This window comes from Erythrolamprus reginae, chromosome 1 (assembly GCF_031021105.1).
Source record: "Erythrolamprus reginae isolate rEryReg1 chromosome 1, rEryReg1.hap1, whole genome shotgun sequence".
NCBI classification, from domain to species: domain Eukaryota; kingdom Metazoa; phylum Chordata; class Lepidosauria; order Squamata; family Dipsadidae; genus Erythrolamprus; species Erythrolamprus reginae.
In genome coordinates, this window is record NC_091950.1 from 333,955,817 (window position 1) to 333,975,703 (window position 19,887).

The 19,887-nt window shown below is 42.5% G+C and overlaps 2 protein-coding genes across 2 annotated transcripts in view; both read left to right on the forward strand.

The window, feature by feature from the left end:
* PGBD5 (piggyBac transposable element derived 5) overlaps window positions 1-19,887 on the forward strand; it is a 119,127-nt gene that overhangs the window by 17,452 nt on the left and 81,788 nt on the right. The gene's annotated exons all lie outside the window — the stretch shown is intronic.
* LOC139161419 (tigger transposable element-derived protein 1-like) lies at window positions 1,648-3,814 on the forward strand. The gene is made up of 2 exons (XM_070740520.1): window positions 1,648-1,803; window positions 2,374-3,814. The coding sequence occupies exons 1-2, from the start codon at window positions 1,653-1,655 to the stop codon at window positions 3,741-3,743; spliced, it is 1,521 nt and encodes a 506-aa protein (XP_070596621.1). The 5' UTR covers window positions 1,648-1,652; the 3' UTR covers window positions 3,744-3,814.

Here is a 19,887-nt window from a genome sequence, read left to right on the forward strand (position 1 = left end):
TACAGTAGTCCCTCACCTACTGCTGGTGTTACGTTCCAGACCTGGCCGCGATAGGTGAAATCCACAATGGGGAATTTATCGACCGATAGTACTTATTTAAGTATTTATATTGTAATTGTTTGGTAAGTTTTCATTGTTTTAAGTGTTTATAAACCCTTCCCACATAGTATTTATTTTAGATACAGTGTTTAAATACAGTATTTACAATTTTAGAATATTTTTTTTTTGAAAAACCTGCCGATCGAGTTTGGCGGGCTGTTTAAATCTGCCGATCGACTTCCTCAGAAACCTGCGATGAAGTGAAGCCGCAGTAGGTGAAGCGCGGTATAGCGAGGGACTACTGTACGTTTAAACGACAGGTAGTCCTTGACTTACAACCGTTTGTTGATTGACCACTCAAAGTTGCAACGACAGTAAAAAGAGTGACCAATGACTAAGAAGTGGGCTGCAACTGGTACGAGGCAATCCAGTGTCCTGGTAGTGAAAATCGAGCTGTGTGTGCACCAGAAGTGAAATCTTGCATGCGCATGAGCACTTTTTGGCAATTTTTGCCATATACGTGGAAGCAAAAATACCAGCAAAAATCTCACTCGCTCACGTGTTCTCACACAAGATTTCACTTCTGGTGCATACGCAGAAGCAAAATTTTGCATTGATGTTCACGCCTGCCCGCTGGATGTGCCCATCCGCGCTAGTCACTGGGAATGTTCCATTTGCGCTGGCGATGGGGAACCCTTCACTGCCGATGACTATTTTTCACACAACGGTCACATGATGAAAATTCAGGCACTTTTGGCAACTGGCATCTACTTATGATGGTTGCAGTGTCCTTTTGTGACTTTCCGACAAGCAAAGTCAATGGGGAAGCCAGAATGAATGAATGCTAATGATGGTTTTTAAAGTTAGAATTTTTAAAGATTATTTTTAAGATTATTTTTATGGATATTAATTAGATTAAGGTGCTATTGTGTTTTTGTATATGTTGTGGAGCCGTCCCGAGAGCTTGGAGAGGGGCGGCATACAAATCCAATTTTTTTTAAAAAAGATTCACTTAACAAACGGGTTACTAACGTAACTGTCGTGGTTCACTTAATAACTCTGGCAAAACTCACTTAAGAACAGTCTTTTATTAGATATTACTGATGTTAAATATAAAAAAGAAATACAGTGGTCCCTCGATTTACGCGTTCTCGATTAACGCGAAACGCTGCAACGCGGTTTTTCAAAAAATATTAATTAAAAAATACGTTCGCGTTTTTTTTGCTATACCACGGTTTTTCCCGCCCGATGACGTCATGCTGATTGCTGATTGGCCAAAATCTCAACCAATCGTTGCAAACGCAAAAAAAAGCTTTGCAACTGAACTTTTGGAACTTGTTCAGACTTGTTGCAAGATGCCTCCTAAACGTTGTGCTCGGAGTGCTGGCGGCGACGCTAAAAAGACCAGGAGGATACTCACAATTAAAGAGAAAATTGACATTTTGGACATGCTGAAAGGGGGACGCTCTTATGCAGATGTTGGTCGGCAGTATGGGATCAACGAATCGAGTGTGCGAACCATTCGTGACGACGAGAAAAAGATAAGGCAAAGTTCCCTGATGGCCTTCAACAAGGCTGCAAAAAGAATGGTGACGCCTAGAAACAAACGGCTCATGAAGATGGAAGCTGCTTTGTCCCTGTGGGTACAAGACTGCCGCAAAAAGAGCATTGCTTTGGATACCAACACTATCAGAACCAAGGCACAACAATTGTACAACCGTCTTGAAGACACAGAAGAAGGCGATGCAGATGAGGGAAACGCAGGTAAGGGCTGGGGTTTTTTATTCTGTCATTAGATACTGTATTTAAGTGTTTTTAAAGGAAGGAGCAGGGAAGGAGGGAGGGAAGGAGGGAAGGAGGGAGGGAGAGAAGAGAGGGAGGGAGGGAGAGAAGAGAAGGAAGGAGGGAAGGAGGGAGGGAGAGAAGAGAAGGAAGGAGGGAGGGAGGGAGAGAAGAGAGGGAAGGAAGGAGGGAGGGAGAGAAGAGAGGGAGGGAGGGAGGGAGAGAAGAGAAGGAAGGAGGGAAGGAGGGAGAGAAGAGAGGGAGGGAGGGAGGGAGAGAAGAGAAGGAAGGAGGGAAGGAGGGAGGGAGAGAAGAGAAGGAAGGAGGGAGGGAGAGAAGAGAGGGAAGGAAGGAGGGAGGGAGAGAAGAGAGGGAAGGAGGGAGGGAGGGAGAGAAGAGAGGGAAGGAGGGAGGGAGGGAGAGAAGAGAAGGAGGGAAGGAGGGAGGGAGGGAGAGAAGAGAGGGAAGGAAGGAAGGAGGGAAGGAGGTGGGCATTTACTCTTTATGCTTTCATTCAAGTCACTTCTCTCTCCCTTTCCTGTCATTCTGCAGCCTCAGCCTCAGCCTCAGCCCCAGCCACATTCACAGCAAGCAAAGGGTGGTTTGAGAAATTTCAACGGCGCTATGGCCTGAAGAGTGTGTCATTGCACGGAGAAGCTGCCTCAGCAGATACAGGTGCAGCAGAAAACTTTGTCCAGCGCACGTTTAAAGAGCTAATTGCAGAAGGGGGCTACCTTCCAGAACAGGTGTTCAACATGGACGAAACAGGCCTGTTCTGGAAGAGGATGCCTTCAAGGACTTTCTTGATGCAAGATGAAGCCAAAGCCCCTGGCTTTAAGGCCATGAAAGATCGAGTGACTTTGATCATGTGTGGGAATGCAGCAGGCTTTTTGCTGAAGCCAGGGCTAATTTATAAGTCACAAAATCCAAGAGCCCTCAAGAACAGAAATAAGAATGCATTGCCAGTGTACTGGATGCATAATGCTAAAGCATGGATTACAAAACCCCTCACGCGGGACTGGTTTCATCAGTGCTTCATCCCACAGGTGAAGGATTATTTGGCTGGCAAAGGACTGGATTTCAAAGTGCTTCTCCTAATGGACAATGCTGGCGGCCATGATCACCTGGACCATGAACATGATGGGGTGCAAGTTGAATTCTTGCCACCAAACACCACATCGCTTATCCAGCCGATGGATCAAGGTATTATCCGTGCATTTAAGGCACTGTACACGCGCAATTCTCTTGGAAGCATCGTGGAAGCAATGGATGCTGATGACAACTTCACATTGAAGGCCTACTGGCGTCAGTACACAATTGCATCTTGTCTGAAGAACATTCAGAATGCCTTGACAGATATGAAGACACAGACAATGAATGCCTGCTGGAGGAAATTGTGGCCAGAAGTGGTGCATGATTACAAGGGATTTGCTCCCGAAGAAATCCAAGATGCTGCAGTCCAGAACTCTGTGAAGCTGGCACAGGCACTGGGTGGAGAAGGCTTCGTTGACATGACAGCAGAGGAAGTCAATGGTTTGCTTGATGAGCATGGCCTACCGCTGACAGACAAAGATCTGGAGGAGCTGACCAGGTCAGCGAGTGAAGAAGAGGAGGAAGCGGAAGCTGAACAAGCTGAGGAAGAAGAAGATGTTGGCCTAACGCTTGAGCGGCTTGCAGAACTGAACAGAGCCACTTCAAATGTACAACGCATGGTGGAACTTTGGGATCCCAACATGACTCGCTCTATACAGTTTAACGCCTCCCTTGACAACATCTTTGCACCATACAGATCCATGTTAGCCCAGAAAAAGAAACGGCGCCAACAACTGCCCATGACCATGTTTGTCACAAAAACCAAGAGGTCTGTCACACCATCACCTGCAGCGTCCATTGTAGAAATGGTGATAGAAGAAGATCCCTAGTTACTGTATCCCAGTTATGCTAACCCCCACCCCACCCCAAAAAATGTAAATAAATATGTTATTGTTCATAACTTAAGAGTCTTATTCAATGTGTACAGTAGGTAATGGTAATTAAGGGGATGGGAAATGGTAATTTATGGGTTAAAAGTGTTGGGACTGAGTGGCACACAGTCTGTACAGAAGAATGAATGAATGAATGACTGAGTGAATGAATGAAATTCAAACACAGGTGAGGGCTGGGGGGTTTTATTCTGTCATTACACAGTACAGTAACAGTACAGTTACAGTTTAAGTGCTTTTTGAGAAAGGAGGGAGAGAAGGGAGGGAGGGAGAGGAGGGAGGGAGAGAAGAGAAGGAGGGAAGGAGGGAGGGAGAGAAGGGAGGGAGAGAAGAGAAGGAGGGAAGGAAGGAGGGAGGGAGAGAAGGGAGGGAGAGAAGGAGGGAAGGAGGGAGGGAGAGAAGGAGGGAAGGAGGGAGGGAGAGAAGGGAGAGAAGGGAGGGAGAGAAGAGAAGGAGGGAAGGAAGGAGGGAGGGAGAGAAGAGAAGGAGGGAAGGAAGGAGGGAGAGAAGGAGGGAAGGAGGGAGGGAGAGAAGGAGGGAAGGAGGGAGGGAAGGAGGGAAGGAGGGAGGGAGAGAAGAGAAGGAGGGAGGGAGGGAGGTTTGCCATTGCCGCCAGCGCTGGCCCTGCCCCAAGAAAGCCGGTGAGAGGAAGGAGAGAAGGGAAGGAGGGAGGTTTGCCATTGCCGCCAGCGCTGCCCCTGCCCCAAAGAAAGCCGGTGAGAGGAAGGAGAGAAGGGAAGGAGGGAGGTTTGCCATTGCCGCCAGCGCTGGCCCTGCCCCAAGAAAGCCGGTGAGAGGAAGGAGAGAAGGGAAGGAGGGAGGTTTGCCATTGCCGCCAGCGCTGCCCCTGCCCCAAAGAAAGCCGGTGAGAGGAAGGAGAGAAGGGAAGGAGGGAGGTTTGCCATTGCCGCCAGCGCTGGCCCTGCCCCAAGAAAGCCGGTGAGCGGGGCGAATTGGGCGGGCGGGGGGTAGCGGCAAGGAGCCCGGAAAAATCACCATTGCATTGCCAGCCTCCGAATTTGCGTCGCTCCACCTTCTGCGCATGTGCGGCCAGGGCGCGCATGCGCAGAAGGTTTTTTACTTCCGCATCCAGTATAACGCGGAAATCGGTTAGCGCGGGAGGTCTTGGAACGTAACCCCCGCGCTAACCGAGGGATCACTGTATACTACTTAATAATTCATATATTAGTAGCGGCAAGAATAGCATTTGCACAAAAAATGGAAAGAAAAAGAAACTCCAAAAGACGAAGAGGTCTTTAGAAAGATTATGGAATGTGCAGAATTAGATATGATAACGAGACGGTTGAACAATCAAGTGGAAACGGAGTTTTATAAAACTTGGGAGAAAGTATACAATTGGTGGAATGCAAAAAAGGACTATTAAAGATATTAAGATAATGTATGGAATAGTTAAAGTTGCTAGGTTGAATATATTGATAGTGATATTTAATGGATAAGTTTAGTTTTATTACTTGATTATAATTATCTTAATTACAATTATATAATGAAATTGTTTGAATGTCTAGATGTATGCATTATTGTAGTATACCAAGAGATATTTTACTAACAAATTTTTCTTTTTTGTATTAGGAAGACTTCTATGCTTAGTGGAGCAATGGTAGCTCCTTTACATGTTAAATGTTGTTTGTCTTGTTTTGTGTTATATTTTAAAAAATCAATTACAGTGGTCCCCCGATCATTGCGAGGGTTCCGTTCCAGGACCCCTCGCAATGATCGGTTTTTCGCGAAGTAGCGCTGCGGAAGTAAAAACACCATCTGCGCATGCGCAGATGGTGTTTTTACTTCCGCCGCAGCAGCGAGGAGCCGAAGATTGGGGTTTCCCCGCCGCCCACGCAAACTCCTCGCTGCTGCCGCGCCCGCCGCTTCTCTTGTCCGCCCGCCGCTTGTCCGCCGCCTGCCCGCGCGCCCGCCCTTCGCCCGCCCTTCGCCCGCCCACGCCGTTCGCTCGCACCGCTTCCCAGCTGAGTCCTGAAGCCAGAAGGCAAAGGCGAACTTCCGCGTTTGGCTTCGGGACTCAGCTGGGAAGCGGCGCTGGGGTTTCCCTTCCGCCCACACAAACTCCTCGCTGCCGCTCGCCCGCCCTTCGCCCGCCCACGCCGTTCGCTCGCGCCGCTTCCCAGCTGAGTCCTGAAGCCAAACGCAGAAGTTCGCTTCAGGACTCAGCTGGGAAGCGGTGCGAGCGAACGGCGTGGGCGGGCGAAGGGCGGGCGAGCAGTGGGCGCGTGGGCAGGCAGGTGGCGGACAAGCCAAGCGGCGGGCGCGGCAGCAGCGAGGAGTTTGCGTGGGCGGTGGGGAAACTCCTCGCTGATGCCCGCCGCTCGCCCTCCCGCCAGCAAGAGGGGGAAGACCCAGGGAAGCCGCCCAGCAGCTGATCTGCCCGGCGCCATCTACGCATGCGTGGCCATAGAAAAAAGGGTGCGCATGCGCAGATGGTGTTTTGACTTCCGGGTTGAAAAATCGCCATATAGCCGTTCGCAATGATCGGGATCGCGATACCCGGGGGATCACTGTATTGTAAGATGAGGTTTATCCTGTAGGTTTCAAAGTAGCTAGCTGAATGCAGAGAAAAATTGCACCAGAGACACAAAACGATCTCTTTCCAACTTTAGCAAACTTCTGGAGCAAGCATGGACAGCACCATTTCAATTTGTTGCAGGGAGAAACTGTTCCACTTGAACACTTCTGTGAGCTTTATCCACACTGTTAGCTCTGGGATACTTACAAATTGTTTCCAGAAAAGGCCCTTTGTCCTAGTCTCCCTTGTAAGTTTCCGTAAAGGCAGTAAATCCTTCAGAAATATTTTCTCCACAACCTTCCAACTCACTCTTATGCGGGAATCCAAGTTCGTATTGACAGAAGCAAATTGCTCAAAAAGCAAAAATAACTATTTGAGCATATGAGCAGTAAAAGGAAGCATTGCCTGCCCATAAATTCAATGGAGCCACCCTGAATAAACAGCCTTTCCCAATTTTGCTTCTTTTTTTTTGCAGTATTAGGAGCCAGTGGTTAGAGTGCAGTACTGCAGGCTAATTCTGCTACCTGCAATTTAACAGTTCAAATCTCACCAGGCTCAAGGTCAGCTCACCTTTCCATTCTTTTGAAGTCGGGTGAAAAGAGGACCCAGATCGTTGGGGGCAATAGGCCAACTCTGTAAGTGGCTTAGAGAGGATTTGTAAACCACTGTGAAGTGGTATATAAATCTAAGTGCTATTGCTATTACCTGCTTCTATTGGTATAAAATAGAAGTTGAAATAAAGTGGTGGCAGAGCAAATGAAGAAACTGGGAGGGAATTAGTTCACTTGTGATAGGTAGGCCCTATTTTAAGTAAGCCAAGGCCTCTAACAGATGTTGGTTTTCGAAAGGTCCCACTCAAGCATGCCAGTGATAGAAACAGTGGTAGAAATAGAAGTTGGTTACAGCTTCCTTACACACCAGGAATTTCTCTAATTTTGACTGCTTGGTTGAATTAGTTGGCAGTTGTCATCCAGATGTTTCTCCATGGGAATTCTTTCTTTGGTGTATCTTACTCAAACAGATTCTTCAGGCAGGCTACCATTCCTTCCTTCCTTCCTTCCTTCCCTCCTTCCCTCCCTCTCTCCCCCCTCCCTCCCTCCTTCCTTCCTTCCTTCCTTCCTTCTCTCAACAATCAACCATTATTGTGATTCTGTGATATTGCCATTCAAAAAGAAATTAAAATAAAGTTGCTCATGAGAATGGCTGCTGGCAATTTCCCATCTTGCTTCACCCCCTCCTCACAATCTGCTGAGGCAATGCAGGATTGCACTGGGGGTGGGGGAAATACTGGAATAGATAATATTATGTTAACTCACAAACATTTTCCTAAGTTTTGTGGCAACTATTTAAGAAAACCAGGAATTCGCCAACAGTCCCTATTGGCTGCAAGGAATACTTTTGGAGAATAGAAAGGATAATTTCTGGTCGGAATCTGACATACCATTTCAAATTTACATCCATAATATATTCTAGAATCCATTTACCCACCCCTATGTTTTTTTTAAAAATGTTTTAGAGACGTCTTTAAAGAGTTGTGAATAATGTAACATGTAGTTAGGTCTTTTAGAATTCCTAATGCATCTAAACTGGATATAAACATACCAATACAAGTGATATGATTAAAATAATTATTTTTCTTGGTTTAGTGACAGTAAAACAGTCAAGACTCTGAATGTTATATTTGGACATAATTACTATATCATGTAATTGTAAACAGATTGGTATTGTGTTCTTTGAATTAGAGTGAGCTTTGTTATTGGCATTTGTGATGGGATTGTCAATGGTACGTTGTGTACAGTATCTGTTCAGTAATAACTGCTCCATTTTAGAGTTGTTTATTACTGACTGAAAGCAGTTATTTCTTGAGGGTGAAGCTATGATTGATAGAAAAGTTGTTATCAATTAAAGACAATGAGGCTCCTGTGCAGGATAGATATTTGAGTGAACCAAGCCTGCCCAATGGATGGCATTTTTGAAGGTTTACGGCCAAGAAAACAGCTAATGCACTTTGATTCCACTAAAATTTAATTTAATTTAATTTAATTTATTTGACTTCTATGCTGCCTAATCAGAGAGCAGAGTAGAATTTGGAGCAGAGCACTGAAAGGCGGCAAAAAGTTTTACTACCACCCTGTGAGCATGGTTTATTTTGTGGGTGAGGCTTCCTGGCCATATGACCAGATGGGAGTGGCTTGATGATCATGTGACTGGCTTAAAGGTGGCCAACTTGATGTCACTCACGTCAAGGGTTTGGGTTTGGGTTAGGATGCCCAGCCTCTTCTTGCCTCAAAGAGATACAATTTCTCTATTTACTATTACCGAACATCCAAAATATACTATTTAATTCTATGTATATATACCATATGTGTACATATATATTATACACAGGCACACAAAAAATACAATATCTACTATATAAGCTGTATGCGTATGTACTAAAACTGTACATATTCAATCTCATTTATTGCAATAGGAAAAATTCTCCTGCCTTAAGCAAGGGGTTGGACTAGAAGATTTTTGAAGTTCCTTTCAGCCGTATATTCTATGTTAAGATCTTTATTTATTTACTTACTTACCTACTTACTTACTTACTTACTTATTGGATTTGTATGCCGCCCCTCTCCGCAGACTTGGGGCGGCTAACAACAGCAATAAAACAGCATATAATAATAATCCAATACTAAAACAGTTAAAAACCCTTATTATAAAACCATACATACGTACAGACATACCATGCATAAAATTGTAAAGGCCTAGGAGGAAAGAGTATCTCAATTCCCCCATGCCTGGCGGCAGAGGTGGGTTTTAAGCAGCTTACGAAAGGCAAGGAGGGTGGGGGCAATTCTAATCTCTGGGGGGGGGGTTGGTTCCAGAGGGCCGGGGCCACCACAGAGAAGGCTCTTCCCCGGGTCCCGCCAAGCAACATTGTTTAGTTGATGGGACCCGGAGAAGACCCACTCTGTGGGACCTAACTGGTCGCTGGGATTTGTGCAGCAGAAGGCGGTCCCTGAGATAATCTGGTCCGGTGCCATGAAGGGCTTTATAGGTCATAACCAACACTTTGAATTGTGACCGGAAACTGATCGGCAACCAATGCAGACTGCGGAGTGTTGGTGTAACATGGGCATATTTGGAAAAGCCCATGATTGCTTTCGCAGCTGCATTCTGCACGATCTGAAGTTTCCGAACACTTTTCAAAGGTAGCCCCATGTAGAGAGCGTTACAGTAGTCGAACTTTGTGTCCCTAAAGAGGCAAGCTTCTAATTCATTGCCAGGCACAAATCACTCGTTATCACTACCAGCTTACTTAAGGGCATCTTCTTTTCCCAATTTAACCTCCATTCTAGTAGGCTTGATCCATGTCAGAGTCCTTAGCAGGCAGCTTCCCCTTCTCGCCCCTTGGCAGACACAACTCTTTCAGGGCTTCCTCTGGCAGTCCTAATCCCAAATCGTTACAGGGTTATGTGGATTCACATGAGAAATTATTCACTCTCCCTTGCCTGATGAGAACTCTCAAATGGAAGACAGAGACACATTGAGAGAGAGATCTATGTTTACACGAGAAAATCCATCTGCTGTTATTTGTCACAAAGCAAATAATTTTAAGACTTCAAATAATCAACTTTAATGGGTAGAAACCTAACTAAAAGGATGATATCTTGCCAAGGGGCCTTGGATCACATCCAAGGTCAAGAAAGCAGGAGGAAAAACCTGTTCACTCAAATTCTTTTATTTACAGTATAAAGAGACTTTAATGGATGCCATTAAAAAGGTTTTTGGATGTGTTTCAGATAGATTGCGTTGAATCAATTAAGATAGCCTATTAGCTGTCATCCAGGTATAGGTCCTCACATTCATTCTGATCCTACTTTCATTGAGTTTCTTTGGAGAGCTAATCAAAATTAAAATATTACAAAGAGAACAAATTTGGAATAAGAGGAAAAGGGGGCTGTGGTTTTTTGTTTTTTTTTCCAGATCTTCCTTTCAGTTTGGTGCAGGTACAAAAAGAATTCTAGCGAACTCATCTAAAACTTACTGCAGTTACCCTATGGTAAGATGGGCATCCAGTAAATTTGATAAACAAACAGACAAACAAATAAATCTTCCATATTCTGAGATACTTGCTTGCCCATGAAAATTGGCAAGAAGGAAATTGTATAACTCTGAAAGACTATTAATTATCTCAATTCCCTCGGAAATGTTACTGGTTTGGAGGGTCAGTGGATCTATCAATCATCATCGTCATTGTCATCATCATTATCATCATTTTTCCGGTTGTTTTAATTTTTATTAGTAGATATCTGATCTACTAGTAAAAATTAAAATGACAGGAAAAGACGAAAATCAGCTGCCCATCATGCACATGCGTGCTGGAGCTTACACAGGGCAAAGCCTCATGTACCTTCAGATACGGCTCTGTGTGCAACCAGTAGCATAAGAACATAAGAACATAAGAAGAGCCGTGCTGAATCAGGCCAAAGCATCCAGCATTCTGTGTCACACAGTGGCTCACCAATTGTACATGGGGATCTTGAGCAGAAAGAGAAGGCAAGACCCTCCCTTTCCCCTGACCCCCAGCAAATGGTACTCAAGGGAATCCTGCCTGCCTCAACCAACGTAGAGGAGGCACTTGGACATCTGTTTCAATAACCACCAATATGTTTGGCATCCATGAATCTGTCGAATCTTGCCTTGAAGCTATCATGACCTCTTCTGGAAGTGAATTCCATAAACCAATGACCTTCTGGGTGAAGAAATATTTCCCTTTATTTGTCCTCACTTTCCTACCCATGAGCTTTAGGGAGTGCCCCCTCGTCCTAGTATTGTGTAATAGAGAAAAGAATTTTTCTCTATCCACCTTTTCTATCCCATGCATGATTTTATACACTTCAATTAAGTCATCCCTTAAACACTGTCTTTCAAGATGAAGAGACCAAAGCATTGTAGCCTGGTTTCATAAGAGAGGTGCTCCATTTCCTTGATCATACTTGTTGTCCTTTTTTGCACCTTTTCCAGTTCTATTATATCCTTCTTGAGGTGAGGTGACCAGAACTGTACACAGTACTCCAAGTGTGGTCTCACCATCGATTTGTACAGAGGCAATACAACACTTACTGACTTATTTTCGATTGCCTTCCTAATCATGCCAAGCATGGAATTTGCTTTTTTTACTGCTGCTGCACACTGGGTTGACATCTTCATTGAGCTGTCCACCAAAATCACCAGAAAGCTTGGTTCCCCATCAGTTGGTAGGTATAATTGGGGTTCTTTGCCCCGATATGCATAACTTTGCACTTGTTTAAGTTAAAATGAATTTGCAAATGCATTAGCATGCGTGCCATAGGTTTGCCACCACGGCAAACCTATGGCATGCATAGGCCATAGGTCTAGACAGTTTACAACATTAAAAATGGTTCCCAAATATATCTGTAATAAAAATGCCTCAAACTAGTAGAGATACACTTGATATACATAGCAGTAGGCTTAGTCATTCACAAAACACACATTAACATATCCTGTTGGCTCACATATCATCATGGGCCCAAGCCCTAGGAAAATATCCAAATTTTGAAGGTCTTCAGAGAGGAGCGGCATACAAACATAGAAGTAATACTTTCTTGAACCTTTAAGATGATGCTACATAATAGACAGGATGTTTAGTTAGCAATAGCAATAGCATTTAGACTTAATATACTACCCAGTAGTAATTTATAGCACTCTCTGGGCAGTTCACAATGTCAGCATTATTTGCATATTGCCAACAACAATTTGGGTCCTCATTTTACTGACCTTAGAAGGACAGAAAGCTGAGCCCCATCAGGATTAAACTCCAGGCTATGGGTAGAGTTGGCCTGCAATGCTGCATGTAACCTGTTGGCTTGTCTTGGTTAGCTATGCTATGAAACCTTAGACAATACCGAGCAGAGAATTTTAACAGAGCGTGGATGTGTGATAAAGCCAAGACACAGACTTAGTTAAATAAGTATTATTTACATATAAACAAAATATAAACAATCCAGAATAAGCACATAGCAAATACAGAATAATACAGAATATAGATAACAAGCACAAAGCTAAATATAATAGATAAAGCATGAAGCTTATACAATAAGATAGATAAAAGCACAAAGCTAAAATATATGGATAAAGCACGCAGCTTCTACAAGCACAGAGCTTGGACACGACTCCCCCATCTCAGGCAAAAATAAAGTAACAAGGAAGTGACCAGGCACGATCAGGAGCTTTTGTATGACTGTAACTTGTTGCGTATATCCTAAGATTTTTATTAATATTGCTTCTTCATTGCTTATTTGACCCCTATGACAATCATTAAGTGTTGTACCACATGATTCTTGACAAATGTATATTTTATTTTATGTACGTTGAGAGCATATGCACCAAGACAAATTCCTTGTGTGTCCAATCACACTTGGCCAATAAAATTCTATTCTATTCTATTCTATTCTTCAATGATGACACAGCCTTGAACATTTACTCTGCAATTAAATGTTAACTCTTTGAGTGCACATTAACCCTTTAAGTACAAGTTAACCCTTTAAGTGCACATTAATTCTTTAAGTACAAGTTTGGTACAGTTTATAATATGCAGTTTACAATGGCAAACCCTAACACACATGTACCCTGTACTAACATAACCACTGTGTCACCAGTTTGGGATGGTTAGTTGGGCATTGAAAGCATTTATTTATGATAATAGTTCTAAGCCTCCTGGCAGAAAAAGATGAATCACAACGAGGAACCCTTGAAGGGTTGAATGATGCCTCCAATGTTATGTCAGAACAGTTGACAGTGCTTTTTAGCATCTTCTTTCACTTCAGTTGGTGGGAAGTTGCTATAAAGTTGATACTGTTAATGAAATAGTAGCCTGCAATAAATACCTGTCAGCACACATTAAGCAACATGCCACGATTAAATTTTTGATGATAATAGAGTCCCTCCAATTAAAATTCACTTGTTGGAATCTGAAGGTTGTTTATTAGTGATGATTGTGTTCAAATGAGTACTGTGTATCGCTGGGCTAAACAAATATGTAAGATAAAATACAGGAAATAGTATAAGGGCAGACTAGATTATTATTATTATTATTATTATTATTATTATTATTATTATTATTAATTAGATTTGTATGCCGCCCCTCTCCGTAGACTCGGGGCGGCTCACAACAATAACAAAGACAATGTAAACAAATCTAATAATTTAAAACACTAAAAACCCCATTATTAAAAGCAAACAAACACACAAACATACCATGTATAAACCATGGACCATGAGGTCTTTTTCTGCCGTCAATCTTCTATGTTTCTATGTTTCTAAGATGGTAGACCGGGAAAGAGTGACTTGTGTGATCAATAATGAAGTGGATGACAGCAACCAATGAGCTTCACATGAAAAAGTTTGGTAAATAATTGATTGGCAGACCACTCAAAAGAAAATTGGCATTTCACAAGAATGTCTGGGTCACGTTATTGATGGTCTTTCAATATCAAGTGATTAGTGCAAGATGGGTTCCTCACATGCCAACGACAAAGTTGAGAGCTTCAAGAACTGAAATAAATCAGCAACTCTTGTTACCCTTATGACAACGTAGTTGATGAATGTCTTCACGGCATTGTGTCAGCTATAAAAAACACAGACTCATTATTATGACTCCAATTTAATTTATGGAATACCATGGACTTAGAACCTTGGTTTTGGCAGGAAAACACATGGCTGTGGTTTCGGGATGCGGGGGTGGTGTACTGTTTTTCATATACCTTTTCTTAAACTTAGCATCACTACCTATTTACTGTACAGGTACGGTAGTTCTTAACCTATAACCACAATTGAATATTGAAACAAAAACAAAATCCCCTGGATCATAATATCATCATTAATCTTAACCAACTTATTATGTAATGAGGTTTTAAAAACTTTTGAGACTTTTACAAAAAGAGTGGAATTGACCTGAAAAGATAAAATGGTCAAGCATAGTTAAATATTTGTTGAACTATTTCCTTGTTCCTTGACACAACTAACAGTATAAGTCAACTCCACGCTTCTGCCCCTTCTACCTCCACAACAATCCAGGGGTTTTCTCTTTTAATTTCCTTCTACCTGGTTTGTATTTGCTCTTATGGGACTTTGCCCACCCAGTCAGCATGCCGTATGTCAGTTCTGTTTCCCCCCAGAGGTCTTGTCCGTAAATGACCCATTTTTGAACTCACTGTTTTTTCTTCTATCATACCAAATTTGGTTCATTTGGTACTGACCAGCTTAAAATTGACTCAGCCTTTCATCCTTCCTAGGTCAGTAAAATGACCCAGATTGTATGTGAAATATGCTGACTCTGTAAACTACTTAGAGAGAGCTGTAAAAGCACTATGAAGTGGTATATTAGCAACAATAAGTACTTATTGTTGCTAAAATACCTACAAAAATGACAGCTATTTATTCATTCATTCATTCATTCATTCATTCATTCATTCATTCATTCACTCATTTATTGTTTTTATATGACGCCCAACTCCCAAAGGACTCAGGGAGGCTTCCAATGATAAAGTATTTATTTCATATAATACTATTAAATACTATGTCTTCCCCCCCAAGTATGGACAGTAATTTTGGTTTTCAAGCAAAATAATTTCATAATTAGGAAACAATTTTATGGAACCAAATTGTTTCAGCTTTGGCGCCCTAAAATAAAATAACCTGATAAAGGAAAGGAAAGGTGGAAAGGAAAGGAAAAGAAAAAAGAAAAGAAGGGAGGGACAGAGGAAGTAAGTAAGTGAGTGAGTGAGGGAGGGAGGGAGGGAGGGAGGGAGGGAGGAAAGAAAGGAAGAAAGAAAGAAAAAAAGAAAAAAGGAAAGAAAGAAAGAAAGAAAGAAAGAAAGAAAGAAAGAAAGAAAGAAAGAAAGAAAGAAAGAAAGAGGTTTGTACAAATTTTCTAGGGCTCTTGACCAGGCAGTGCACCATACAATAAATGGGACAAACAATAGAAAAAGACATGGAATCTGAATTTTCAAATAGCTATAATGCATTCCTTTCTATTCTTGAAATAAAAATAGAAATTTAATCATGAGCAGGTGCTTGAAGAACAGAGTAGTCTTTATATGCCCCAAATAGAAACATAGATATGATAGAGGAAAACTGATTCACTGAAACATAATGTAGCTCATTAGAGTAATGTGCTGGGAACAGGCCAAAAAATGCACATCTCTCAGCCTGGCAGAATGGTACTATTCTGTCAAGCCAGCAACAGGTAGGAAATGAATGCTCACCCTCTTAGTTTTGCTCCTTGTTTCCTCGTTCCATTCCCTTGGTATTCTCCCTTTTCAACATTTAGACTGCTGGCTTTGCAGAGTAGCCCTGCATTTAGATAAAGAGGTGGCTACTTCAGGCATCAGGGACCAAATGGGACATTGTAGTGAGGTTTACAAATATAAGCTTTGTAAAAATTTCCCTGAGGGATGTGCCTTTTGTTTTGTTTTTTGACATAATGTTAATTGGAGTGGCTGTTGAATATAATTTTTGGATTGAAAATGCTGATGGGTCAGTAATGTTTGTAACATTTGAACTGTAGACTAAGAAAATCACTGCTTTTTGAACCAGTTGAAACTTTTGGGATGTCTTCAAGAGGAGCTCCCTGTAGAATATGATTCAGATCAGGGCTGGAATTCAGCTGGTTCAGACCATTTTGCGCGAACTGGATGTTAATTTTGATCTGGTTCGCCTAACTGGTTGTTGCAAGGATTGGCTGACGCTACCCACCCTACCTCTCCCCTCCCAGGAGTCACCACGTGCCCCATTTTGGATGCCAGGTAAGTGTATGGTCCACATGGAGGCTCTAGGAGGGCACAAAATGGGCCTACTCAGGCACGGATCCCGCTTTCTGCCACTACCAGTGTATTTCCCAGGAAGCTCCGCAACCCTGGTCAGTGGGTGCGTCAGAGTGAGATTTGTTTTCTGCACATGCACAGGAAACTAAATCTTATGCAAGGAAGCACATGAGCATGAAATTTCAGTGTTTTTTTGGCAGTTTTTTTGCACAAGACCTACCGGAGCCATGCACGCTGCTGCCCACCACTGCTTCATCTCCCAGAATTCCCCAGCCAGCATCTTCAAGTTGCCAAGGTTGAGAAACACTGATATAGATAATACATTACCTAAAACGTATTTTCCCCCAAAGAATTCAAGCAGATGTTAAACAGCCTCTTTAACACTAATGAGGAATCCTGCACTAGAGAAATCTAAGGCACAACCGCTTTCCCCCCATCACGCTGACTAGAACTATTGCTTAGAAAGAGAGTACAGACTCTGTAACGCAGTGACTCCAACCCTTAGCTCTTGTAGAGAGTCCACAAAGATACTATGACTGTGATGGCCAACCTATGGCATGCGTGTCACAAATGGCACGTAGAACCAGGGGTGGGCAGCAGGCAGGATGGGGTGGAATGCAGTTCCACTTGTGGAAATGAAGCTGCATGCACAGCTCCAGCTGACCGGCGGCAGTAACTTCCTGGATTACCGGTCTCAGCTCGGCTCTCCTTTTTTCCTCCGCTGCTGCTGCTGTGCGCTCCTCGCTTTTTTTCTCTATCCTCCTTTCTGGCCTTGGACGAGCTTCCCTCTCTTCTGCTCGTCTCCCCTCCAGCCTCACGTGGCTACCTCCCAAGGCCAGGAAAGCCACACCACACCAAAACAGCCTGGGCTGCGGTCTTTTTCCCCTCATAAAGACCTCACTCTGCCCACAGCTGAGATGAAAAGGCATTGTGCGGCAATAACAGTTCACTTGAACAATGATGACCATTCAAGCCACTCCCACCTGGTCACATGGCCGGCAAGCCACTCCTACCCAGTCACATGACCATCAAGCTACACCCACGAAATAAGCCACACCCACAGTGTGGCAGTAAAAATTTTGGCTGCCCATTACTGCGTAGAGCCCTATATGAGGGCATGTGAGGCATTGCCCTATGTGAGCAGCACTGGCCAGCTGATTTTTGGCCTTTTGGAGGTGGGGGAGGCTGTTTTCATCCTCCCCAGGCCTCCGGAGCATGTGGATGGTGAAAAATGGGCCAAATGGGCCTACTGGAAGTTTGCTTCCGAACTTCCGGTGGGCCCATTGAGCTGTTTTTCACCCTCCCACAGGCTTTAGGGTGAAAAAAGCCCAACAGGCCTACTGGAAGTCCAGAGGCTTCAGTGAGGCCTGCCTGACTTCATGCACAGGAGGGGAGCACGGGAGGGTTGTGCACTTATTATTATTATTATTATTATTATTATTATTATTATTATTTATTAGATTTGTATGCTGCCCCTCTCCGAAGACTCGGGGCGGCTCACAACAGTAATAGAAACAATATAACAGTGAAACAAATCTAATATTAAAATAAAACATATCTAAAACCCCAGCAATTTAAAACCATAAAACACATACATGCCAAACATAAAATATAAAAGCCTGGGGAAGGAAGTCTCAGTTCCCCCATGCCTGGCGATAAAGGTGGGTCTTGAGTAATTTGCGAAAGACAATACACAGGGAGAGGGCATTGCATTATGGGTATGGACCCGTGCACATGTGCTATATAGCATACACGGGAATCCTTTTGACATCCGAGCTGAAAAAGGTTCGCCATCACTGTACTATATTGGCTGTGAGAAGTCTAATGGAATCAGATGGGTGTGCAGCCTCTCCAAACAACTCATCCAATGTGACCACTACTATTTCTGCCCTATGCCAAGCCTGAATCCTGGCTAAATATAAAGTCTAAAAACTCCTCCACAATGAGACCTTCCCTGCAAGGCAACAATGGAGATCACCTGAAATTTGCCTAAGATCAAGAGTTGATTTCTTCCGAGGAGATTCCCCTCCCACCTTTTTCAAGATAGACTGTAGTCCCAAAGAAGCATTAATCACTCTAAATGAAAAATTGGATGATTTTTCTAAGTTAAACAAACAAAACGACAACTCTTTAAAAGGCCTTCCACAATCCCAACCCTTGCTGTCAACTAACTTTTCCAGGGAGTAAATATTAATATTAATATTTGTATTAATATATATTAATATGCATTAATATATATTAATGACATACTATTTTATGCTGATAGAATTTCAGAGAATGAAGGATGTGGTAATAATAGCAGCAGTGTTGAAATGCTTGATTTACATGTTTGCTGAGACAAATGAATATAGCATATTTTAATATCTACACCAGCATGGTTAGCAAATGTCTGTTAAAACTGGGGCTAGCCTTCATGTTACAAGTCAGACGTTTTATTGAGAAATTAGAATAGACTAGAATACAATGTACACATATATAATGTATTTATATTAATGAGAATGTAAATAGCTACCTGAAGATATTAACATATAAATATTTTTTAAAAACAATAAAATCATTTTATTTATTCAATTTATTTATTTATTTATTCAATTTTTTATGCTGCCCTTCTCCTTAGACTCAGGGCGGCTTACAACATGTTAGCAATAGCACCTTTTAACAGAGCTAGGCTATTGCCCCCACAATCCGGGTCCTCATTTTACCCACCTCGGAAGGCTGGAAGGCTGAGTCAACCTTGAGCCGGTGATGAGATTTGAACCACTGACCTTCAGATCTACAGTCAGCTTCAGTGGCCTGCAGTACAGCACTCTACTTTTTTTCTATTTTAGAATAGAATAGAATAGAATAGAATTCTTTATTGGTTGTGTGATTAGACACACAAGGAATTTGTCTTTGGTGCATATGCTCTCAGTGTACATAAAAGAAAAAATACATTTGTCAAGAATCATGAGGTACAGCACTTAATGATTGTCCTAGGGTACGAATAAGCAACCAGGAAACAATCAATATTAATATAAATTGTAAGGATATAAGCAACAAGTTACAGTTATACAGTCATAAGTGGGAGAGGATTGGTGATAGGAACGATGAGAAAAACTAATAGTAACAGTAATAGCCTTAGTGAATAGTTTGATAGTGGTGAGAGAATTATTTGTTTAGCAGAGTGATGGCATTTGGAAAACGCAGGAAAATATGCTAAATATGTTAGGGAATGTATTAAAGGAAGTTGTTTGGAACATGCGCATGAGTTTTGCACAGATGAAACCCTGCATTTTTTTTTAGAAAACCAGAAAATCATTGTGACACTATAGTTGTTTCAAAACACAATGTATGTCATATGTTATAAAGCCAATTGTACAAATCATGTTTCTCGATCAAAACCACAAAGCATCAATCAGGCGGATTCACTTGGAAGTGATGCTAATTGCCAACTGTGTCCCAAATGATTATGTTCAGAATTGGTACTGTAAAAAAAGAAACAAAGCACATACTGAGAAAGGACATGCAGGTGGTGGCAGAAAAAGGATAACAGATTCATTATGTTCACAGAAAAGCTTTTATGTAACCTACATTCTTTTCTTAGCTGAACAAAAAAAAATTATCTCTCATAATTTCAAAGCTTTAAGTGGAAACTGAAGTTGGGAGCAGCGGTGAAGGGGAGGATTTTTGTTTTTCTAAATGACTTCGAGAATGAAAATTTCCATCTGGCTTG